Below are 26849 nucleotides of genomic sequence, written 5' to 3'. Positions count from 1 at the left end.
TCTTTTAATTTTCACTTGCTCCTGCAAAAAATGCCTAAGAGCATTGCAAATTTGCATCACAAGTTTTTAAAAAAGCTGCTGTGAAATCAGGCATTTTAGGCTGTATGTACTGCAGCCACTGTAAAGACTAAGGAACTGAGGAAAGTCAACTGAGGAGCTGAGGAAAGTTAACTGAGGAAAGTCTTCTAACCCGAGTTTGAAGATGTAGGAGATCAGATAAATAAGATGGTGCCAGACCATTTAAAACCTTAAGAACGAGTAAAAACATCTTTAAATCAATCCTGAAGTGGACAGGAAGCCAGTAGAGGAAGGCCAAAACTGGTGTTATGTGATCATGCTTCCTTTTTCTAGTTAGAAGATGAGCTGCTGCATGTTGTACTAACTGGAGCTGACAAAGAGACGACTGTTCTACAGCTGCATACAGAGAATTACAGTGGTCCAGTCCTGACATAATAAAAGCATGGATGACTTGCTCGAAATCTCTCCTTTGCAAAGAGGACAAAGCTAGTTTTGACAACTGAACTAATCTGTTTGTAAAGTTTAGATTTTTAACTGTAGGCCAATTACAGGGATAATTCACCCAAAAATGAAAATTCAGTCATTATCTATGCACTCTGATGCTGATTTCAGGTAAGGTTTAGTTTTTCAGTCCGCAAACACTGCTGGAGTTTCGTGGGAAAACAGTGTTGCAGAATCTCCCAAACAATGGAAGTGAATGGTGACCAGTTTTCAAATGAAAAAAATGCTACTGAAAAAGAAACAAAAAAACAAAAACAAAAAGCAAAACATAAACTGCCTCTATACTGCTCATCTGGTGCAATCCAATCTGCTCACTGTGATGATGGTAGATGTCATGTTTGTAAGTTCAGATTTAGCTGTATTATTGTGTATCTGGAGATTTACAAATCACTCAGTAAAAGTAGTTGCATATCAAAGACTAATTCTTATAAAGAGATTAGTTGTTAGTAGATATTTGCAGCCATAAACTGTTTCATAGCTAACTGAACCAACTGACAAAACATTAGCTCGCTAACATACGATGACATTTAGGCTGGAACAGGGTGGGCAATTATTTTTCATGGGGGGCCACATAAGAAATTGATCAGGCTGCTGTGGGTCAGATACAAATGACATAAGGTTCTAATAATGTCCAAATCTCTAATAATGGAATGGTCACAAGTGTTCTATACAGGACACTTCTACTGTTGGTCACTTCTTTCTGAATTGCCATGTGATGAATTGTTGGCTAATATTTTGTTGTTTGTGTCCAGAACTTGTTGTTTTTCAGTGAACCACGCTGCTACATACAGGCTGCAGTGATAGTAGCAAAAAAAGTAGAAGAACATAAACAACATGTACGATACTGAACTTGATATAAAAGCTACAGTTCATTATCATCACAAATGAACGCAGCACTGATCCATTTCAAAATAAAGGTCTGATAACTAAACTGTCTTTGCTTTACTTTTAATTTTTAGTATTTTTATGATGGCCTTGTGAGCCACATGAAACCTGTCAGTGGGCCTGGGCTGGGTCCGGGCTAGAACACACATGCACTGGTCGTTTTATCATGATGTAAACTTCTGTGAAATTACATTTCGCAAACATGACACTGCACCTCAAATTACAAAACATGATGCAGGTAATGTTAGCTCAAATGATTAAATACCATGGTTAGCTTATCAGAAACGAGCCTGTCCTCCATGTATGCATATGTAAGCAAAACAGATACATTATAAATGACTGTCTGGTGAATTTAATATATCTTTTAGCATGACGACAGATGTTTCTTAGTGACTGTTTAAAACATTACTTAAGGCTGAACTACCTTCTTAAGTTTTAATGATACAAACACAGAGTTCTTTGTTCTTTTAAAGTTCTGATATAACTGGAGCTATCACAGTATTTACACTAACCTCTTCAGGAGCCTCCATTGTGTCTCTTCCATGGACGCTTCTTGCTATCATCACACCTTAATCCACACCCGTAGCTGTCAGTATAGTCCCTCCTGGGACACTGATTGGCTGCACCACTTTTGGTGTGGACACAAATGGATAACTTGAAGCCTGGAAAGATGGATTCTCACGTGACCTCACAAATTCAGCTGCCTTTTAAGGTAAGCTTCCAAAGCTCATGATGGAAGACTCTGGCCAATCACAGGTCAGTTAGATAGTTGTTTAGTTGATTGAAGTGTTTGATGACCTGGAATGACAAATGTCTTTCTCCAAAATCACTATGACCCCTTTAAGGACAGGAGATCTGATTCCATTAGGTTATTTTTAGACTCAATTTAATGGCCAAAAGTAATAATGATGATTATATATATAACTGTGAAGTGATTTACACACTCAGAGAATCTTGCTCCTGTGGATAAAGACTTGAAAAAGCATAATAATAATATAATGAACAGCAAGTCTAAAGCATTCTCCTGACCCCTGCAGGATAAAATGATCAATACACCTCCTGATGTAGAAGTGTAGGAGGGACTGAAGCCACATCAGTAGTGGGGTGAAAAATGTCATGATTGTGTTAAAAGTGACATTAAAAGAAAGGTCACTCAGAACAGTTCATCCCACTTGGGACATGATTGCACTCAGCAGTGACGGACACGGACTTACTTTTGGTGTCCAGTTCACTTAAAGGCTCATTTCTCAATTCAGTTCCTGTTCTCTGTGTAGTCGCCTGCATGCTCCTCTTGGGTTGTAAGATTCACTGCATTTCATTCAATTTTTTGATTGCTTTTGTATCTCAGATTATCTCTCAAAACTGCAACAATTTTGAAAGATAATCAGGCAATTTCATTTTCTCCAGATTCCCTTCATTGGCCCAAATACTGGTACATGCTTTAATCAAACTTACTTGTCTTTTGCTTAGAAAATATTACATTTACTTAAAAAATCTAAATCAAAATAATTTATTTGCTTGATGTTTAGTGTAAAAAGCATTTAGTTAAGCATTGATTTGCTAATTTCATTGTTTACGGTTTGTGAACAATAATAGTCTTTAATATATAATAATCTTTATTTATAGAGCACTTTTCAAAATTCACATTACAAAGTGCTTCACAGAGGAGCAAAATAAAACAGACAGGTTCAAAAGTTCAGATAAAAAAAGAAAAAATCATTCAGTGTAAAATGGCAAGAATAAAAAAAAATATTAAAGAAATAAAAACTGTTCAAAACAGTTAAAACTCTGGATAAAAAATCAGGAAAGGCTCTCTGATAAAAGTGCGTTTTAAGAAGGGATTTAATAGAGATCACTGACAATGAGCAAGCTGTGCTGTTTGGTAAGGGAAGTATGGTGGACCACAACAGATAGTCAACAAACATGAGCAGTTTTGATCACGTCCTCAGTCCAGTCAACACGTCATAGACGCTGCCGACTGCTCTGAAATGGTCATGATCTGGTTGGTTCTAACAGTGAAATATCAATAATGACATATCATGTACGCGGCAGCCAGGCATTTTGGTGATTTTGGAGCTGGTAATGCCTCACAGCAAGAAGGTCCTGAGTTCGAATCCCCCAGCTGACTGGGGTGGGGCCTTTCTGTGCGGAGTTTGCATGTTCTCCCCGTGTCTGCGTGGGTTCTCTCCGGGTTCTCCAGCTTCCTCCCACGGTCCAAAGACATGCATGCTAGGTTAATTGGTGACTCTAAATTGCCCGTAGGTATGAATGTGAGTGTGAGTGGTTGTCTGTCTATGTGTCAGCCCTGTGCTGAACTGGTGACTTGTCCAGGGTGAACCCCGCCTCTCACCCAATGTCAGCTGGGATAGACTCCAGCTCCCCGCAATCCTTCGGGAATAAGCGGTTACAGAAAATGAATGAATGAATGAATGAATGGAGCTGGTAAACAGTGGTGGACAAAGTACTCAACCCCAGTACTTGAGTCAAAGTACAGATACTCCTGGTCAAATATTACTCAACTACAAGTGAAAGCTGATCAGTCAAAATTTTACTCAAGTTAAAGTACCAGAGTACTTGTTTTTCAAAATACTTAAGTATTCAAAAGTACATGCTTTCAAAAATACTTAAGTATTCAAAAGTACAAATTACAAAGTACATTTTCTAATATCAATACATTGTTGTATTTTTCTCACAGTGCATTTACAGAACCTTGTAACTCTCTGAAACCACCTGATGATGCACTGACTTGCTTGTGGAATCAATCTGCTACACTAAGCCTATAAAAACCTATAAAAACTTCAGCATAGCAATGCAATCAAAAACAAAAAGGACAGCTATTGTCTACATTACTTATGTGGTATTTTTCACCCCGATAAAAACAATCCAACATTAAGAGCCTACTTGGAATTATTTCTCTTTTTTTAATTATAATAACATCTTGAGATTTAGTTTTGTTTGAATGACAGAGGCAGAGCTTGCTTGTTCTTGTTACAGAGCGCGCATGGATGACGTATTTCTGCTTTTACAACAATCCCTGTTTAGAGCGGGTACTGTGATTGGTTTCTTTTTGTGAGGAACACAGCGTGTGGCCAGTTGTATTTTAGAAAAGAAAAACTGCAACAGCTGACTTCGAATCTGTGCTTAGACTAAAAGTAACAACAACCTTTCTAGAAATGTCAAAAGTACAATATGTCTTTGAAATGTAGTGGAGTGAAAGTCAGAAGTTAAAAAAAAAACAAATACTCAAGTAAAGTACAGATACTCAAAAAATGTACTTAAGTACAGTACTCAAGTAAATGTACTTTGTTACTGTCCACCACTGCTGGTAAAACATTTCATTCACCATTTGCAGCTTGATAACTTGTCTGGATGACTGGAAGAGACCGGTACTTCTGTTGCCGAAATGTGCGTGCAGCTTTTCGCCAATGTCGCAGTTAAACGGTCTATATGTCATGAAAACTCGTGATTCTAAAACTTAACATACTTATTTTTCATGGAGTATCTTTAATGAAGTGTTGCTTCAGTGCACAGCAAATGGTAGCTGGTTAATTGATAACCAATTGAATTTAAGTGGGGTAATGTCCCTTATCAAACCACATTACTCAGGAAGTCTCAGTTACAGCATCATTTATTGATTCTAGAGAGCTGCATCAATTATCTACTTACAGTCTTATTTTAATTATTTATTATTATTTACTGTGAAACAAGCTGCAAACACAGCATTTATATATTATCACCTTGAAAAGTTGTTGTGGCAAACAAGTTAGCCAACAGTTTCATATTTATATGCTAGTAGTCTGACTCTGTGGGTATAATCCTGCCAATGGATGCAAAGTCCCTGAGAAACGGCAACTACCTCCGAGCTAGCGACCTACACGCTGAAAAAATGGCAAAACAAGCTAGCAGCTGTTAAGGTTCACCTCTTGATATGCAAATGCACCAAAACAAGTTATTCCCCGGCACTACAAGATATTTACTGTTCAAAACTGATAAGCTTTATTGTTTTTTCAAAATATACACTCATTCTGAATTTGATGTCTGCAACACATTTCAAAAAAGCTGTGACAGGAGCCTGTTTACCACTGTGATACATTAGCTTTTCTTTAACAACACTCAGTCAGCGTTTGGGAACTTAGGACACTAGTTGAAGTTTTGAAAGTGAAATTCTTGGGCTATTTGCAGTTTGGTGAACCTCACCTGATCCATGCTTGTGAACGACTGAACGTTTCGAGGACAGCCCTTTAATACCCAATCATGATACTGTCACCTGTTACTATTTCATCTGTTTACCTGTGAAATGTTCCTAACAGGTGTCTGGAACATTCCACAGGTAGTGTGGAATTCCCTTCAGCCAGTACGCCAATCTGTAGACGGTGATCTGATGCATGTGTGTGTAATCCTCCCTAAAACTATGTCTGCAGCTGCCAGTAGTTCGTCCTAGGATGCTGATTGACTGCACCACTTTTTGTGTGGAGACAAACGGATAAGTTGAGGCCTGGTTAGATGGATGCTTGTGTGTGCTTGTTGGGATCTTTTGAATCCAGCTGCCTTTGCAAGGTAATCAGACTATCCCAGTGTTACTATGTCCTCTCATAAACCTTCTATATACTGTCATTTGATGAAATATTGGACTCTTTCCTCTTTCATCAGGCTTCCATTCATTGTGGTCCCCCTTTGACTGCAAACTGGCACTTTCCACAGTCATTTACTAAAAGGCTAAAGAGCAATGAAGAATGAATACAATGAAGCTATTCTAATACTACATCAGACAGATTCACATGGAGAGATACACAATACCACACGATAGCTTTGGGGTGAGATTTAGGCTTGAGTCACTTCCTTTAGGAGGCAGTTGGTGGTTTAGATGTTGATCTTTGCCCCCTCCCCCCCAAGGACCTCACTAGCTTGGAAACCCTGTGGGTTATCTACTGGACATCTCAAGGCATCGCTTGGACAGGATAGAGACAGAAAGACAGAGACAGGGGCAACTGTGAGGAGCAGAGAGAGTGGCAAAGAAGGAGACAGGGACAGACCATGTCCCACAGTGGACTCAGTAAATCCTACAGCTCACTGTCAGGTCAAAACTTGTCAAAACGGCCTGGCTACCAACTGAGATAAAGTAGAATTATAGCAGGAAACAGGATGATACAGAACAAAACTGAGCAAGAACTAATCAAAGGAACAACACAAGATCAACAGCTAACAAGCAGTTACTGAACAACCAGCTGATGGAGTAACTTCAGAACAGATTGAGTTCTGTTATGTATGTGATATCAGAATCTTTGCTAAGTTATTTGTAAGGATGTGTCATTGACATAAAACTAGAGATGAAATAAGGGTTCCAAACAGGTTCCCCCAGAAGGTCTGAGGTTCTATCCAGAATCATTTGCTTTTGAGGAGTACTTTTTTGAAGAAACGGTTCATCGAGGGTTCTTCATAAAGCTAAGGAGTCTATGAAGAACCCTTATTGGACAAAATAGTTTTGTTAAAATCCTTGGAAAAACTTTTTCGTCATGGGTTCTTTTTACTGTGATATAAAGGGTTCTCAGTAGAATCCCCATTTGTGGATTCTAAATGAAACCCCTTGGAATATAAATGGGTTGTCAGTAAAACCCCTGGGTGGGTTCTAGATATGAACCTTGGAATATAAAAGAAGAAGCCCCTGGGTAGGTTCTAAATAAAGCCTATAATCAGTGCTAGAGACACGTTTCTTGTATAGTATGTTTACAGTAGCTGTCAAATTTCTTTCAAATGTGGAGGCCATAAAGTGACCTTATCATTAAGATTTTTACTTTGAGTTAATTAGCTTATTGACGCTAACCTTACAACCGTGCTCCTGATATGGTTATTTAGGAGAAGATTAACAGGCCCAGTAACAACAAAACCAGGTAAGTTGAGCAAAATGAATAGGACATGTCAGCAACCTGTAAAGTTTTGTGGTTCAGTTGATTTTAGATAAACAAATTTTTGGATAAATAAATTTTATTCAGATTGCTGATGACCATACTGACAGTCAACCATTGCTAGCTAATATTTCATATAATATATTAATATAACATGGAACGAACAAAGACAAACAAACAGATCCAACTCTGAAATGGCATTTTATTATTGAATCAACAAGAATTTACACACCATGCACACCCACTAATGTTTGTAACCCTTTTATACTCTTTAATATATTTTATATCACAGGAAAATATGTCTTGTTGTCTCCTCCTCTTCAATCACCATAAATTTAGCCATTGTCTGATGTTCGCCAAATTAAAATTTTCTAAGGACAATGGCCACTAAAAACCTTCTAGCAACACATACAGGAATACTTAAGTAGCTAAAGGCAAATACATAGAGATGAAAGAGTTTTTAGGAAATCCTTAAGATGATTTTCTACAACTCAGTTTTTCCTGAGGCATCCTTAGATGGAAATTTAAGACCTAAGTGCTTTTATGCAACCAGACAGAGGTTTCTGATGATGGGAAACATTCAGGGAAACTGTTTACTGATACAAGTCAGAACATGGTGAACATAGACAGACCTCTAGTGTTCCATTTATGTTATTACATCCAAATGTTACAGGGATACATCAAACATGATTTCAATTGTACTATTAACTCCTTAGTGAATGAATGTAGCAATTCAGCATAGGGTTGGGGAAATAAATAAAAATGGAGAAATGAAACAAATCTTTGAAAATGCTGTCAATTCTTGTGCGCAAACTCCATGAAGTTTAGAGGTCAGACGCTGCTCAAGGCCTCTTGTAATAGCTGGAAAAGAAGAAGAAGAAGAAGAAGAAGAAGAAGAGAAAAAAAGGGGAGGAAGAGGGATATAAAAGGAAATGAAGAGGAGAAAAAAGAAAAGAAAGCAGAATAAGGAGGAGGATGAAAGAAGAAAGAAGATGGGGAAAAAATCATTAGTTCATTCATTGATTAATTTTTGCTCATTCATAAAAAAACAATTTGAGTCCTGTTACACATCTGTCTATTTGTGTGTCAGTCTGCCCTCATACTCCACCCCAGTGTTGTGCAAGAATGTGCCAAAAGAGCGGTGTGCGTTGAGCGGGCTCCACCTACCTCTTGTAGTGTCGGCGCATACCGGCCTTGTAAATCTCCATCAGCAGATTTTCCTTGTTGCACTTTATATTGTCTTTTGCCGTCTTCAACAAGAAGTCAACCTTCTCTGGGCAGAACGGAAGCTGGAAGGTAGAGTACTCCCTCATCTTCGCCTTGATCTCCTCCGCATCTGGACCAGAATGAAACCATAGGTGAATCATAGACATTGATTGTGTTGTTAGGCTTGAGTGTTTTGTGTTGTAGTTTTGGGTGTAGCAGACCTTTGCAGTTTCTTCTGTTGAAGAGTGGCATGTAGATGATGGTGGGCGCCTTCCCTTTTCCATCGAACACGTAGAAGTCCCTCGGCCAGTCTTTTTCTTCCAGGATTTCCTCGGGGATCTCTGGGAAAGGCTTGTTCACTCTGGCTGCGTAGTCTCTGGCGAGAGTCAGGGTCTGTGCAGAGAGCAGTTTCACATCATTTATTGTATTATTTGTTAACACGTTTAGAAGGGCCATGTACTGTAGGTGACATGTTACGGTTGAGACACATCTGATAGCAATATTATTATGAATTTGTCTATAAATAAAAAAGTTTACCAATGCTTGAGCAGTATTCCTGCCTTTTTTAAACCAGGAAGTGAGACAGGGGTCCTTAGGGTATAGCTGACCATTTTTATGCCTGATTAAATCCTGCTTTTGTAAAAATCTGATGGAGCTGACAAAACTCTGGGACACAACTTTAAAGGGCCAACATGTCAACAAAAACTTTTTCTTTTAAAATAAAAATGATTATAATAGCACATTTTTACAACTCTGTTATCAGTAGGTATTGTTAGTTTGACATTTTGAAGGTTTTTAACACATTTTATAATTGTTTAAGGTTGTGAATAATCAATAAATTAGATATATTTAAACATAGAAATCATAGAATTGGAACAGGAGTGTTTGTAGTAATAAGAGTTTTTAGTTGGCCACGATTTGTTCTGATTCTCAAGAATGTGTGATCTCTGCCACACACCAGTTCCCACAAACACTCTTTGTCCAAACGTCTTACCCTGAAGGTGATATCAGCTGTGTGCTCCAGAGCAATAAGCAGGTCTGCCTCTCTCTTGTGTCCCAGGAAGGACGGGTAGGGCATGTTGATCATGACACCAGCATCTATCAGGTGCAGGTGAGTTTGGTCTCTGATGCATGACGGCACAGCGGGATCTTCACAGCAACACAAATCACAACACAGCAACTGTTGGACCTCATTCAACTGTCCTCCACCATTTGTCTCCCTGATGACAGGGCTGTAAATGTAATAACTGTACAATGAGACGACCATTCAGCCTACCTGGGTACTGGTAGAGGAAGTTTTCAGTTGTTCCCCATTCCCATTTCCAGATCAGTGTTGACACTTTTTGCATCAACCAAGCACCTTGGAAAACACAGCAGACCCAAACAAACAAACAAACAAAATTTTTACTCTACTAATTACTGCATTATAAAAGTAATCAGTCACTCGACAAAGAAACTTTTGCATTACTTATAAATGTCTACCTTAATTCTCTTATTAATCACTCTATAGTAAAAAAAAAACTGTCAATTTTTTTATCTCTCATTGTACCCATTATCACAAATGATTTTAGTAATGCTCCTGGCCATACTCCAATACTCCAATACAATGTTCCTAATCACAAACTATTTTGATAATCAGTTAATTGGTTTGGGTCACTTTATAAGAAAAAAAAACCAACTAAATTCTCTGATTTCATCTTCCTAAATGTGAATATTCTCTGGTTTCTTGACTCCGCTTTTCACCATTTTCTCACATTTTCAAACAGCTATTGTCCATTAATCAAGAAAGCTGCACTACTTTCATCACCTGTGGGTTAGACCATAGTAGGGTTTAGTAGGAGAGCCACAGGAAGCTGGATATGTTAACCAAGCATTGCTAGAGATGTTAGAAAATAATCAGATGATACTTAAATAATTAATTTTACACCACAATAAAAAAACAGCTCACATCACCTGACTTGTCTCATGCCACCATAATGTTGGCTGATATTAGATTACTGCTACGTCTTCTGTCTTTAGCAGTTTCAGGTAGGACAAATGTAACGAGTAATGAGCACATTGAAATTTCAGCAATGTTAATGCAATGTTATTAAGCTCAAAAAAGTAATCAGTCAAAAGTAGTGCTATTACAGTAAGTAAAGTAAGTCACATTGTATCTTTGTATTCCAAACACTGATATATATATATATATATACAATATGTCTTATATATGATGTAATATGTCAGTGTTGTGTACATTCATGTACACTGCTGCTCGGTGTTTATTTTAGTGTTGTAATTGTCTCGTTACGCTGCCACCTGCCTATGAATGCAGCTTTAAGTTTGAATCATTTACAGGTATTTACAGTCAGAGCCTGCCTGTTACAGGCATTTGGTTTGTGCAGAAACTAGTTTTTAAATTGGTGCCACAGTCCTCTATTTAGTCAAAGTATTTTCTGGACTATAATACAGTGGGATGGATGTCAGAGGAAACTACTGCACTCATTAACAACATGCAGAGGGCGGCAGCAACAAACTATTGTTGTAGAATATTTTGAGTCTGGCACTGACCAATTTGTTTGACTGGTTTGTCTTGCAGTTTGTCAATCCAAGAATGTACAGCATCCGTCAGGTCGTGACGCCAGTGGTCAACAATGTGCTTTTGTTCTTCTGGGCCCTTCTCTTTAAATGATCCGTTGGGGTCAAAGTTCAGATGCTCTGGAAAATATGAATTCATTGTTGACTGAATACAGAGACCTTTTCTGGATATTTGAAGTTTCAGATTCATTGCTATCATTAGTACCTGTCAGTGTTTTCTGCAGATGGTCCAGCCCAGATAACAAGTGGTCATTCTCTGTGTGCTTTCTGCACAACTCAATCAGCTTCAGAAGACTGTGGTATGCTCGCATGTAGTGGTCCAAGACGTCCCAGAAACTGTTGATGTGCTCTGGTACTGATACAGAGAAACATACAAATACAGCACATGCTTATATACAACTCATTCTGAAGAACAGGGACAAACCTGTATTTTTAGAGGGTTTTGATTTTTACTCTTCAATTATGCTGGAAAATTATTTTTTTTGAGAGGATCAAACTCTTGGTTATTAAAGCTTGTAACAGGCCAACCTCCTAGTGATTTCATTTTTATTAAATGTAGACACTGAGTTGACATCACACAGAGTTGAAAAAATGTTACATTTTTTCATTTCACAGCATAGTCATGATAAGCAACCACTTTATTTTTTAAAGTGTCTCATTAATAATAATCAGAATACATATTCGTAGACCATAATTCTTATTTAATTTTGATTTAGAAGGACTACAGAGTTGACATGTTATGGTTGAGACACATCTGATAGAAATAATACATAATGAATTGGATTTAAAACAATACACAGTTTACCAGTGCTTGAGGAGAATTCCTGACTATTTTAAACCAGGAAGTGAGATGGGGTTCCTTAGGGTATAGCTAAACCTTTTTATGCCTGATTGAACTTTGCTTTTGTAAAAATCTGATGTAGTTGACGGAACTCTGGGACACAACTTTAAAGGGCCAACATGTTCATAAAAAATATATATATTTTAAAACAGAGCTGATTATAAAAACACTTTTTAATACCTGTGTTATCCGTAGATATTGTTAGTTTTAGAGTTTAAAGGCTTGTATTATATTATTTTGTCTAGGATAAGGGTGTTTTCTGTCACAGAGGAAGTTTAGAAATTGAAAAAAATGGGGAGGTTGTCCTTAGAAACTGTTTGGAAAATGGTAGGCACTTTCAAAAAACCACTTGGCAGGTGATTTGATGAACCATCTGTCTATCACATCTAACACGGGCTAACTTCAACCAATCAGATTAAACTCTTGTCAAAGCCGGTCAGGAAAAGAGTGAAAACCATTGTAATCTTTTCAGTGTTGTCCTTTGCTCTTCTATCAATGAAGAAATACTCTCCAGCTCTGATATAACTGATGCTAATAATTTGTCCCAGTTCTCAAGAATGAGTGATACCCATAATATGAGCTGTCAGAGTATATTTAACCAACCATGGTGTTATAAACCTGCTACCTTCAGTCCAGAGACCCAGCACGTCCAGCAAGATGTTTTCATCAGCTTCCTCTGCACCAATCATATCTGATGACACACACACACACACACACACACACACACACACACACACACACACACACACACACACACACACACACACACACACACACACACACAGTCATTTCTACTGCTGCACATTTCACAATGTTTAGGTACTTCTTTACCCATTTTGAGACAAATGAAGTTTTTTACCTTTCAGCCCATATACTACCATCTCCTCATCTGCTAGAGCGCTGCCAACTATACCTGCATGACAAAGCAGACACATACATGGTAAATATTCTGCTAACAATAAAACCTCATATCTTCCAGTAAAATATGTTACAGTTATCTGAACTTAGGCCTGATTCACACCAGTCTCCAGCTAGACCTCCTGTTCCCTCTGAGGGTGGGATTCAACCTTTTTGGACTTGTAGAATAGCTCGACAAACATCTTGGTTTGCTTTCTCCAAATATGGCTAAATTCATATTATATCTCATTTGTGGAATTCTGAACCTCACAACCTGCTTATGGGTTTGAAGGACGTATTTTCTTTTTAAAAACTGCCAAAATGGCACCATTTTTCATAGTGAGATATGGTAAAAACAAGTAGAAGTCAGATTTTCAACACTCCTTCAACAAATCATGTACATCATGAACACTTTTGTCAAGAAAAATAACCAAATCAAAATTAAAATAGTGATATTTCATCAAAATCATTTTATTCTACATATCCTATTGAATTTTTTTCCCCCAAAAAATGTTTGCACTAACCAGCTCCTGTAGTAGAGCAGTGTGGAGTCTGTTTCTGTTTGAAAACTGATCACCATTCATTTCAGTTCAACTCAATTATTTGACAGGTTCTGCAACACTGTTTTCCTGTGAAACTCCAGCAGTGCTTTGCGGACTAAAAAACTAAACACAACCTGCAGTTGGTATGAGAGTGTGTAGATTATGACTGAATTTTCGTTTTTGGGTGAACTATTCCTTTAAGCACAGGAGAAAATGGCATAGTGTCATTCGGTAGATAAACAGTCAAATAGGTAAAACTAAAAACATAAATCACTGCTGTGGCCTCTCTGGGCTTCCATACAGTTGGCTATGGACAGATTTCCTTGTGTTTCTAGTAGACAGAAGAGACAGACCCACCTAGCAGCTTGACCGAATCCATCTCTGGCCTTTTACTTCCAAGATCTATGTCCTGGATTTTGATGCCCAGATGAGTGGTGTTAATGTAGAGACTCAGATCTGTGAAGCCGACCTCATGAGGAGTCAACTCAAACCATTTACCTGAGACAAGGACACGGACACAGAGGCAAAAAATATGAGACAGACAGCTAATTTTAGAAAACACTAGACAGTTATAAACCTGAGGGATTGCACAGAGAGCTTGTTGCAGCTTCATTCTGTAGTGCTTTAACACTAGAGCAGCCAAGATGGTCATTTTTGACTATTTTCAAATTTATGTGTGCAATAACTTTGTTGAATTAATAATCCAATGCTGCTGGTACCTGACTAAAAGTGTCTGCATTTTCATGCAGATTCATTCATAGGACTGGGTGTTACATCCCTGAAGATTTTTTTTTAGATATATATAAATTACACAAAAACCAAAGAAAATGTAATCATTTTGACCTATTCTGCCATAGGCATTCATATTGACCACATGGAAATAGCCTCTGTTACTTTTTGCACAGTCAGAGATGCATCTTGGTTGCTTAGCAACTATCATCGCCTCCATCATAAAAGTTAAACACAAGTGGTTTTGATTTCCAATTTAAAAATAAAGTACGAGAGACCAGGGACAGTTGTAACATTTTTTGTCTCAGCACCTATAACTCACTGAATTTTTGTGCTTCATGTCTCCGTGTTTGAAGATGGATTGAAATTGGTTGTTAAAGTGTTATGTTGCAGTATGAGGAGTTTTTAGTTTTGTGTGTTTGTCTTGTGTGTATGTGTTCAGTACCATTTTCAGGTCCGTGTCGCAGGCAGTCTTTGTTGACTGCGTTGTAGATGGGATAGGGATTGAAGGGGTTGACGCCATCATCAGAAAGACGTCGAGGGTCCAACTGCAAAGAAAGCATCAGGTCAGTGAACTGTGAACCTGCTCCATTAAAACATAGGTCAGTTTTGATTTAGAGAAAGAAATAGTGGAGAGAAGTAGAAAACAGCTCGGTTTTTACTGTACTTAATTAGATTTTCAGGTGTCTGTGTAGGACTTTACTTGAGTATTTATAAAGTTTATTTTTATTATATTTATTTTTCCGGCAGGTTTTTGCTTTTGCTCCCTACATTTGAACACAAACATTTGTACTTTCTACTACTTACATTTTCAAAACAGGCTTGTTATTTCGATTTTAATGCATAAGAGGGGAATTAACCCTGTAAAGCCTGACCCATCAAAAAATGGCCAGAAAATTCTACTGTGCACTGCCCTCCCTACATCAAGACTGATTTCAACCTAAATGGATGTGACAATAGAAAAGATGATTCCTTGGGTGTACAAGATGTAAAGACATAACAAACAAACAAAAAAAAATGTGACAAAAAAGATGTAACAAGACTTAAAAGACCTAACAAGGTGCGCAGAACATAACATGACAAAAAAGATGTAAAAGACATAACAAGATGAAAACAACGTAAAAGATGGAAAGGTATAAAAAGATGAAAAGATCTAAAAAGATGAAAAATGACTTACAAGATGTAACAAGACCAAAAAAAAAGTTAAAAACTAAAAACACATGTATGACAAGAATCAATTCATCTAAATAAAGAAGTAAAGAATGCGTGTGTTTGACACCTCTGTGGGGAAGTGAAGAAAATCATTTTAGATTGTAAATGGTTTTAGATGAAAAAAAAATGTTTGACACATTCATGTGATAGTGGCACTTGTAAGAAACAAAGCAAAATATATATTAATAAATAGTAAAATTACAGCCAAAATTATTAATGACACACAAAGAACAAAGCTTTCTGTATTGTTATTGTCATCCATCCATCCTTTAAACCTGCACTGTGAGCTTTTATCCTCAGGGGGGTGTCAGACACAAGTAAGTGTGTGTGTGTGTGTGTGTGTGTGTGTGTGTGTGTGTGTGTGTGTGTGTGTGTGTGTGTGTGTGTGTGTGTGAAGCCAGGCATTTAGGCCACATGTAATTAGAATATTGAATTACAAATAACACAATCTTTACATCCAGCTTTCAATCCGTCCCTCTACAACTGTATTTAATGCATATCTTTCAAAATGATTTTGTCAATTGATCAATAAGTTACAGTGTGTTTTTAATGTCTGTCCGCTGGGTCAGCCCACTGCTTTCTTTCAACTCTGCCAGGTATCAGGACTGGAATTTCATAATTTTAGGGGAAAGACCACCTAGCATTCAGTGTTTACAACCTTTTGAGCCCTACAGTGATGTAACTGTGGGTTCAGGATTATTTTATTTTTTATTAAATTTTCCTTATTAGTTAACTCTAAGTACAGAGTGCACTGGAAGTTAGTCAGAGGTCAGTCTATGTAATGATGTCATACTAAAGAGTATACCATAAATAATGAGATAGTCTCTTAAAATAATGAGAAACTGTCTCAAAATAGTCACTGAATAATAAAATTTGAGATACTAATTATTTTGAGATAATAATTGATTATTTTGACATAAGTCATTCTTTTGAGATATAAACTAATATTTTCATATGCCAGCACATTATTTTGACAAACTGACTCATTATTTTCAGACCTTAACTCATTATTTTGGGATAATACCAGTATTTCTTGATATAATGACAGGATCTTTTAAAGAAAGTCTGATGTAGCGGTTTGTCTCTGCTAACAGAGACTCCAGTCTGCAGTGTAAACCACACGATTCTCCTGGTGTTTTTTCCAGTGGTTCACGCAAGGCTCCAAATCTGACCCACTGCTGGTTATGTGGTGTGTTTGTAATGTACCTGTTTCATGATCCCAGCAGAGGTCAGGACCCCCCAGATATCAGTGAGAGAAAAGTGCTCCTCCTTTGACCTCTCTCCCAACCAGGACACAACCTGCGCCAGCCGCACCCCGGGACCGGACAGCCTGGTCACTGCTGCGTCCATGTTGGAGCTCCAGTGTTGGTCGCTGTACAGGGCCGATATGGACCTGAAGGAGGGAAACAAAACTAAATTCAATCTAAAAACAGAAAAACCACTGACAATGATAAGCCCAAAAATATGTCAGAGCACGTAACAATCTGTTATCTTCTTTGATGAAAGGAGTAATGTGAGTGTGTGTTGTGTGGAAACTTCATGTTGTCCTGTATCACCACCCTAGTCTATGGATATTACTTTATCTACTGCCACCCTGTCTTAAGTTTAGGTAGTGCAATTTCTACCCAGTAAGTAAATAAAACTAGTAAATGTGACAGGAAGTAGTGTGTTTCTTTTCCTGTTTTGTGTATCTGACATTAAGTGATTATTTTGTTTATAGTTGCCAAAATGTTCACCTTGTAGAGAGGAACTGAATATTTTAAATGCAACACAATATGTTCACACTTTGGCATCTTAAACCTGTCCAAATACAACACCCTGCTCTGTTTGTTGGAGGAAGAATATGAGGAAGAGTTTAGCTGACTGCAAAGCCTAATACAGGACACAGAGTTGACATCAGGTCTGAGCAGGACATACTTTACCAGCCAAAACACAGCATTAGCATGAGCATTACTCAGATAATCCAAGTGCAAATTTCCTGTAGATCTTTCTTAACACTAGCGACATCACTGTAGTGTCATTTTGCAGCAGGCGGACTACATTTACCATCAACACTGACAGGACATTTTTTGATACAATCAAAGGTGCACACAAGCAGCTTAGCCTGAGTAAAGGCTTTTTACCAAAAGGAAAGTAGGCTGCAGGCTAGTGCAAGCAGTCAACTCAAGCTGCACTGCAATACCCATGAGGCATAGGGTGATCAGACGTCCTGAAAATTTCAGGACAGTCCTGAATTACAAACTGTTGCCCTGCATCCCAAATTCTGTCCTGTTAGTTCTAAAAAACTATTATATTAACATGAATCCATAAAAATATTGTGATCAAATCACATACACAGGCTACAGTTCCTGTTGTTGACCTGTTTTCAACCAGATGATGGAGGCCGCAGCTGCCACTGTGGGAGGAATTTATGATAAGAAACATCTAAAAAATGTTTTTTAAGCTCCTCCAACTTACTGAGAATCACATCTGCTGAAAAGATGTCTAAAATGACTGTAACATATCACCATAATGTGGCGTGCCACATAAAATGCCTCAATACTGTTCGTGTGGTGTAATCCAAGTCTCCCAACATGCCTGTCATTTGCATGTGCACACTGTCACACCACACACACCTTGTTCAGACGGTGTGCTCCAAGCTAAGGATCTACAGTGAAGATTTCGTCTTCAAGTCAACTTGGCATGTCAGGGAAGGTACTGTTTTCCTGTGAAACTCCAGCAGTGTTTTGTGGACTAAAAACTTAAACCTGACCTTCAATCAGCATGAGGGTGAGTAGATAATGAAAGCAAAAAATGACTGTTTGTCATTAGCTCCTTGCAGCCCTGCTGAACTATATTAAGAGTAATGACATACAGGTGAAAGATTCAAACCAGGAACTTTCTCCCCTCTAAATACAGGTGTAGTACTCATCGATGAACCACCAGGAGGCGCTGTACAGACGCAGGATAAGGTTTGTCAGATCAGTGTTTATATTAACTGTGTGTAGTAACTGTGTGTCTTGGTTTTTACCAGCAGCCAGCAGAAACTCCTCCGAGGTAGAGTATCGTGTCCAGCAGACCCTCCTTTTGCAACTGATAGAGTGAGCCCACCAGACCCACAGCTGCCCTCTGACCCCCACCTGACCCCAAGAGTGCCACATGAGGAACTGCCTCCTGGAAGGAAACAGAGAGAGAGAGACATGGGTGATGGTAGCAACAGAAAAATAAAGGAGAGGCTGATGAATGCAAAAGATACTAATATTAAAGCAAGTTGGTTTATTTCTGCCATCATTTTTCATTATTTTCTGACATTTCATAGACCAAACAACCAACTGATTAATTAAGAAATGAATCAACCAATTAAACAATGATGAAAATAATTGTTGGTTGCAGCCATAAAAAACAAAAAACAATTTCACCATATTTTATATTGAGGTAATCCAAAAGTAACAGAAAGTAATTAAGTTACATGACTTTAATATTGTAATACATGGATTACATTTAACAGGTAATGAGTAACTGTACTGGAGTACATTTTTAAAGTAACCCTGCCAACTCTGCCTGCTGAATATTCTCAAAAGCTGACATATATGTGCAAAGTATTAAAGTGGACAAACAGCGAGAAAGGGAGAAACAAAGAAAAAGAAAGTTGTCTTTTGATGTAAGAGTAATGTTTCCTCAGACGTACCAGTGGACAATTGATTCCCAGTCTGATGAGTGCCCTCTGTGCAATTTGTTTCCTCCTCAGGATAAAGTCCTGCTCTGCAGGACACATCGACTGGAGTTGACGCACATGCTGCAACACACACACACACACACACACACACACACACACACACACACACACACACACACACACACGCAGAGAAGCTATTGTAAGGTGTCCATACAGTAAACAGAGTTAAAATGTTTGGAAATCATTTTATACCATGATAGTACACATACCTGCATAAATATCAAAAAACATTTGCATCTTATATTTAAAGAACTGTTCAGCTGAGAAATAATACTTTCTACACTATGCAGACGGCTCTAGTTTTATATACATTTTGAGGGTCAAAATTAGCCATTCTGTCAATCAATTTATCTGTAACCTTTGAGTGCCAATGTCCTGTTACTGTTTGACAGTAATCCTTTTTTTGTTCTGATAAATTTTACGACTACAGGGCCCCATGAAAGCTAAATTGAATTGTTTCCCAAGCAAAGAATAATGCTAAATAGACTCAGTAGTCATTAGTGCTAACTAGACTCACCATCTGTTTTCTGGCAAATTCCTGCCAGGAGACAAACGGTGAAGCACCTACTGCAATATCACCACAACATCCAGATGCAACCAGCTGAGATTTTTGCATCAACATTAACTTGACCTCAACATACAAAGTCCCGAGCTGAAACAAGATTTCAAACTGAAGCAGTTGTTGATCTCTTGCGGCCCCTAATGCCCACTCAAGAAGAGTGAGAAGTCAGCTGTCAATGGTCGTATAAAATAGAGAATTACTGCCTCACAGTTTTTGTCTCCACCAACCAGTCAAATTACAGTTTACATCCATGTCTGTCCACACTCAAGTGTATTTTTCTTAGCAAAATGGAAGTTGTCACTACATGTGTGATTCCAGTGAATAATTTCCAGTGAGAAACATGCTGTCTTCACTTAGAGACTTTTTTTTATAGACAGAGGACAAAAGACTGATAGAGAGCTGAACATTAAACGTCAACACCTCATCATTTTATTAGATTTTTGTACAATTTTGTCATTATTAGCATAAATTTTTTTGACTTATGGCCAAAAATTTGTTTATTGAGGTCAATGTGACCTTTGACCACCAAAATCTAATCAGTTCATCTTTGAGTCCAAGTGAACATCTGATCCAAGTTGTGAAGAAATTCCCTCAAGATGTTCTTAGGATAACGTGTTCACAATAATGGGATGACCTGACAACATGATGCTCGTGGAGCCACAAAAGGGTTTTTTCAAAATTGTGACTCACAGAGGTCCTTCAACATAAAGTCATGAAGGTGCACAAAAAAAATTAGGCTGATCAATTCAGTAGTATTTTAGATTAACTCTGGGCACACTAACACACGCACTGACACACACAGATGTGATCAAGAATATATAACAAGAAGGTTTTTTTCTAATCTGTCTGTCTAATATGTCTTGCAAACAGAAATGAATTATTAATTTCCTAGCAGCAGCATCTTATGAGACCTATTTCAGCTGACAAACATACAACTTCAGTGTGGCAGCACTCAGCATTCACTACATGTAGATTCTGGAGCTCACCTTGGTAGCGAATGGGTTGGATGCAGGAGACTGCATCATCTGTAAGACCTGCTGCACCTGAGGAGCGGCTGCTGGCATGTTCTTCTTGTTGTCTACAGGATGTCCCATAGGTCCTAACATCGCAATACAGGCGCAGAGCAGCAACGTAACCCAGCTGCCATTTCCACACAGCATGTTTGAAGGTGGACAGAGTGTGGATTGATCTGAGAGGTCGGTGGAAATGCTCACAACGTTAAAGATTTGAGCTATCATCCTTTTTATATCCTGCGATCGCACATTGTCACGACTGATTAGACCAACACTGACGTCGTACAGAAAACATCAGATTATACAGTATAAAACAAACAGTAGTACATCTTCCTTTAGTACAGCATGAACATCTCAGTGCCCTTCATATCACTCTGACAGAGCAGTTATCTGCACAGCAAAGCACAACAAGACTGTAAAGACTGTAAACACCCCAGAGGTAAGAGGTAAACCCAGTTCCCACGGCTGAACAGTCAGTGTGAAGTTCATGTACTGCAGTGTTTCCCAAACTTCATTCTGGGGACCCACTCTTTAAAAACGACAAACCATCACAGCCCAGTTCACAACAGGCCTCATCAATAAATCTTAGGTAGAGTTCATCTGTCCATAAATGAACATCCCTGATCATTTTTTCTTAAGAGTTTTAAGGCGACCTAAATAAAATCTCCTGTGACCCACCTGGGGGTCACAACCCAGCCTTTGGGAACAACTGCTGCAATGTCCCTGCTTTGTTTTGTTATTTTAATTTAATTGGTTTCACAGTTAACAATTTTATGCTGATTCTATGGATTTTTAAAAAATACATTTTGAAAATCTGATTATTTAAATAAAATCAAATGGATGCAAATACTTAATAAAATATGCCATGATTCATGTTTTTAGTTTATGAAAGTTATTTGTTAAGTTTTCTGTAAGTGAACTTGTCATACTTATAGTTTACTGTTTATATATTATTTGGGCACTGTCAAGTATACTGTTTACATATTTTTTTTAATACTTGAAATATACCTTTAACTGTACTTTAAGTAGATTTGAAGTTAACCCATATGCACACTACCAGTGGACTACACATAAATTCACAAGATAACATTGTCTCTTTATAAAATTAACATTTTCAATTTTTTTCAATTTTGTTATTTATTTATGTTCTTTTAATCTTGTTACGTCCTTTCATGATGTCTTTTACATCATTTTTGTCATGTTATGCATTTTGTCATTTTTGTCTTGTTCACTTTCTCATCTCAAAAGTTACATTTACTCCATTACTAGAAGTGTCATCAATACACACATTCTTTACCAAGTAGAAGAAGTAGAAGACGTGTGCTAAAAAAAAGTAGAAGTACTGATTCAACTTCTTTACTGCAGTAAAAGTGAAAAAGTACAGGCTCTGAAATGTACTCAGAGTATAAAAGTAAAAAAGTCGTCCTCTGAAGGACATTTTTACTGACTGTTTCTGTGCAAAGTGAACTGAACCCTAACTTTTCTCCTCTCCTCAGTCTCCCTCTGTGTCGGTTTCATTTTATTACATCTTATACATAGTTTTTGTCCTGTTGTGTCTTTTTCATCTTACGTCTTTTAGTCTTGTTCTGTCTTGTATGTTGTTTTAGTTTTTTACAGCTTTTTCATCTCACTACATCTTTTTTCAATGTCATTTTTGTCTTATTATGATTTTTGTGGTTTTTTATCTTGTTTTCATCCAGTGTGTAAGAGTTAGGGAGATTTATTGGCAGAATATGAAGGAAATTTAATATAATTGTTATGATCAACAGGTTGAATCCAAATGCAGACTCACAAGACACAAGTTAGTTGAAATAAATGTCTTTCATTGGATAAAAGCAATGGGGCTGGTGGCTAGTGGAATTAGAGGAGAAGCACAACAATCCAGCAGCGACTGCGTTTTGGAGTTGGCTTCATATAGATAAATCTGGCAACCACTTTGTGTGCTCCACCATCCTGTGTCATGTCTGTCACTCTTTGTGTCTGCTGGTTGTGTCTACAAGAGAACACTAAATCTGTGAGAGTCTCGTGAAATTTTTCAGTTTCAGACAAAATGTTCACTCTCACGAGATCTTGCGGATCTGGGGTTCCCCTCTAGACACTGCATCTGCAGTTGCCTGCTGACAGTGACAGATGGAAATGAATAATGGAGAAGAGAAAAAAACGGACCACCTCCGCTACGTTTAAATGATGAAGTACTGTGTAATATATATTAAAAATATATGAATTCAGATTTTACATCAGGTATTCAAGTTTTTCAGGACCACAGTTCCCTTCTGTTAATATTTTTTCATATTTTTTCTCTGCTCTCAGATGGCAGCACACTTCATCAAGTGAAGCTTTGTGTATTTTTACAAACAATCTGACACTGCTTTTGGAGCAGCCGAGCTGCACAGGTTCTTCCTGGGTTCCTAGACACAGCGATGGCGGCTTGTTAACTACCGGTACTTTGCCAGATTTGTCTGTACTGACGAGGAGAGGAGTTGATGACTGTTAGGTGTGCTGATTACAAGATCTGAGGCAGGTGTGTAAGAACCAGGCCAGGGACCACGAGGGAGACCACTCCCACACAAACACAGACAGACAGAGACAAGACATGGGGAGACACAGGAGACACCAGGAAACAGGAGCAGAGCACCAACCATGACAATGATATTCATACGTATGTTTTCATTAGTGTATGATCACCTGAAAATAAGATTTGTGTTTTCATTAACTTAGAATGGGCCCTTTATATCCATGTTTCTACAGTAGTCCAGAATGGACAAACCAAACCAAATACTGGCTCTAGATACAGCCTGTCATGTTTTTTGCAAGTTTGGAGGCTACCATAGTGTTTCCAGCAGACTTGGGAGGAGAGGGTGAGGAGAAGAGTATTCACTTGGTTACAATGTGCAACCTCACCACTAGACACCACTAAATCCTACACACGGATATTTTTTTTGGGACTACATTGTATTTGTTGGAGCTGTTTTAATGCAGCAAATGACAAAGTGTCCTCGACCTCCATTTTTTCTTTTTCCACAGCAGCATATTAACAGACCTCAGCTCACAGTGCAGCGAGCTTTGCTGGTGTGAGGTCAGTGAGCTACATCAGAGAACCATGCTGACAGAACTGACAGAGAGCAGGAAGTGTGTCTGTTGTGTTAAAGAGACAGATTGAATTATTTGAGGTGGGGTTGTATGAGAACATTATCCTGTTATCACATATCTTCATGACTGATTAGTTTAACACTGACGTCAGACTGATACATCAGATCATACAGTGACACAACAAATAACAAACATTTGACACACATCTTCCCTGAGGACAGCGTGAACATCTCAGTGTCCTTCATATCACTCTGACAGAACACTTATCTGCACGGCAAAGCACAACAAGATTGCAAACACCCCAGAGGTAAGAGACAAAATCCACTTCCCATGGCTGAAGAGTGTGTGCATATCATGTAATCTCCCCGCTCTCTCCCTCTGTCCCCTTCTTTCCTGCCTGACTCTTTACTATCAACTACACAATTAATAATGTGAGGTGAAATGTTTTCAAAACCATTATTAGATCAGTACACGTACAGATAAAAAAAAGACTGGTGAAAGCAGAAGTACTGATTCAACTTCTTTACTGCAGTAAAAGGCTGTGAAATGTACTCAGAGTATAAAACTAAAATGTTGTCCTCTGAAGGACATTTCTACTGACTGTTTGTATACAAAGTTGATGTCGTGATTCGATTTGCCCTTTCTGAGCTGGGTGGTATCTTTGAAAACACTTCTTGTATCGTTCTCTGGTTAGCAGGGACCACAGCCAGCTGCTGTTCCTTCAACGCCGTGTAAAAATGTGAAATGTGGTTTCTCATGTTTGTTGTGTTCCCAAAATATTTAATCTTAGTCAAACACACCTTGCACACAGTGTGGCTCTTGTCTTTGTCTTTCTTCTCTCCAGTTTCACGAAATGCTTCCAGACATAAACCAGGGGGTGCTGGTGGGATTTGTCTTTGGTTGCTCATGCTCTGTCATGCTTTCATGTAGGTACACTAGCTTACAACGTAAACCCGACGCACACGGTCTACGTCTGTGATCGTAAGGAATGCACAGTGTCAGAGGCAGGGTTTATTTCTCTATAGTGACCTGCTCCCTCTACATTACTTGTTACAAGGCTACTTACTAAAGAAATCAAACTTTTGACATAAAATGTTGATTTAAATATGATTTCATTGATTTAGAAAAGATTTCAATGCTTCCACTTGAAAAAATAGTCCATTTGACTTGACTTGACTTCTCATTCATTGTCCTCATTCATGTCCATATTTCCTCCTTGCTGTGGCCTTGCAGCTGACACACAAACAGTTTTTATTGTTACAACTGCTAACAGTATTATCATATTACTAACACTTTAGAAGACAGGATCTTGCTCCACTTTTCCTGATCTGTATTGGTCGGAGCCCAGTAGCTCCTCAAACTGCTCTCACATCTGTGCCCAGTCACAGACATAATCTCCCTACTTGCAAGACCAGCCTGAGAGAGGAGTTGGACAGCTGTGCTCCTCAAGCTGTGATTTGTGCATCTCTTTGAAAGCCTGGCTGCCTGGCTGATTTGGGGTAACATTTGCCCAAGGTAACTGTGCTCCATGGGCTCACGAGAGTACTACACTGTTTGTTTGCTCAGTAGGTGTTGATCTTTTTTTAATCGATAAAGATAAAACTGTTTAGCGTTCAGAGGGCACAGGGATAAATACGCCTTAAAATTGGCAACGGGGCAGTTTGGATTGTCAGGCTCAGCAAAGATGCATCATCTGTAAATTTCTTTACAACGATCTTTGGCATCTTTGTGGTTTTTGGTCTCAGTGTTGTGGGTGAGAAAAAATGAAAGTCTGTTGTCAAGTCTCAATTGCCTTCTCTTCCTTGTCTTGCGAGATGCAGCTGTACATCAAACCACGCTTTTTGCTGTGCGGGAACAGCACCTCTGAGCACCCGAGGAATCTGTTGCTGAGATGGGATGGTGGTGTCTTTTTCCGTTTTTGCAGAGGTTTTTAATAACTGATTTAAATATCCCGTAGCTGGATTTGAAAGTAGCACAATTCATTATGTCAAAGTTTGAGAAGTGTCGACATATCCCAGCCCTAATTGCCATGTAACTGACGACTGAGTAGGTTTTGCTGTTGGAGTTTTGAACGGATGCACAAAATGATGGCAACACCTGATTGAGGTTTTATGCAACATAACTGTCAAAGTCTGTTGACATTTTCTTTTCTTTTTTAACACAGTCATGGCCCATACCGTGTTCTGTTTAGTATTTACTTAATGTCTGTCTTCTTCAATTGTGTCAGTTTCCTTGTTGTCCAGCTCCATGCCTGTTCCAGATGGGGTCATAGTTTTAAGTGAGCTGTGATCCAAAGAAGGTGACAATACACACTTCACATCTCTGAGTGTGAGATGATGTGTGTCTATATTGGGTATACATGAAAAGAGCTGGTAAAAACCTCTGCTGACTAGCAGAGTCAGTCTCAGCCCCTGACATGATGAATGAAACGTTGTTAATAAGGATTGCAGCTCCTTGAAACTGAAGTGAATGTTGGAATGGTAAAACTGACCCACATGTCCCCTCTTAGTCTAGACTGATCAAAAGTGGTTCAGTGGGTTTCTTGGAGGAAGTCAATCCCCTCATTAAGCCGATTTAAATGTGAGAGTGCTTTTTTACAGTTCAATGGATGGTTTAAGGATTTAACATTCCAGCTCACAAAACTCACCTGACAACCATTTGATTTATTCACTTTTACACTCAGGTGTTGTTTAACCATAGTCTGTAATAAAGGACATATTCTCAGAGATAGAGTAGGATAAGATGTACTGCATTAACAGACAAAATAGAAAAAAAGAAAAACATAAAGTAAAAGTTCTGTGTGACAGTTTCCCATCCCCACTCACCAGCAACAACACAGTGACTATCGAACCCCTCACAAACGTATCCACACATGAAGTGCTTGTGAGAGGAAACATTGGTCTAACAGGTTGTTTAAATTTAGCATATAATTTCAAGTCATGAACAATGAAAAAACCATAAGGTGGTGGCCATTAAAGATCACATCCTGGACACATCATGGTTATATTATATTGATGAAGACAATAATAAAACAGATGATCAATTGTTTAAATGGTTGGTATGGCAAATGAAATCCTTAACTATAGTAATCAGCCATACAAATATTGTATTTGTGTCTCCCCCAAGATAATGGATAACCAATATAACAATACTTACTT

The 26849-nt window shown here is 38.3% G+C and overlaps 1 protein-coding gene across 1 annotated transcript; it reads right to left on the bottom strand.

The window, feature by feature from the left end:
• Window positions 1–8149: 8149 nt before the first annotated feature.
• Window positions 8150–20628, bottom strand: LOC146310160 (cytosolic phospholipase A2 gamma-like). Its single transcript, XM_084745245.1, has 15 exons — window positions 20575–20628; window positions 18979–19086; window positions 18322–18464; window positions 16518–16704; window positions 14545–14647; window positions 13728–13868; window positions 12791–12844; window positions 12557–12622; window positions 11296–11445; window positions 11064–11210; window positions 9790–9873; window positions 9508–9662; window positions 8735–8906; window positions 8475–8643; window positions 8150–8168 (listed from the first exon to the last, which is right to left on the bottom strand). The coding sequence occupies exons 1-15, from the start codon at window positions 20611–20613 to the stop codon at window positions 8150–8152; spliced, it is 1737 nt and encodes a 578-aa protein (XP_084601371.1). The 5' UTR covers window positions 20614–20628.
• Window positions 20629–26849: the final 6221 nt, after the last annotated feature.

Source organism: Lutjanus erythropterus, chromosome 19 (genome assembly GCF_056507025.1).
Source record: "Lutjanus erythropterus isolate fLutEry1 chromosome 19, fLutEry1.hap2, whole genome shotgun sequence".
Lineage (NCBI taxonomy): Eukaryota > Metazoa > Chordata > Actinopteri > Lutjaniformes > Lutjanidae > Lutjanus > Lutjanus erythropterus.
This window is presented reverse-complemented; position numbering and strand designations above follow the sequence as displayed.

Excerpts from the sequence above, each read along its gene's own strand:
- LOC146310160 (XM_084745245.1), bottom strand. The coding sequence starts at position 20,613 with ATGATGCAGTCTCCTGCATCCAACCCATTCGCTACCAAG. Across the intron at positions 18,465-18,978 it reads TGGGAATCAATTGTCCACTG|GAGGCAGTTCCTCATGTGGC; the intron begins GTACGTCTGAGG and ends GTTTCCTTCCAG. Across the intron at positions 13,869-14,544 it reads GCGACACGGACCTGAAAATG|GTAAATGGTTTGAGTTGACT; the intron begins GTACTGAACACA and ends TCCTTGTCTCAG.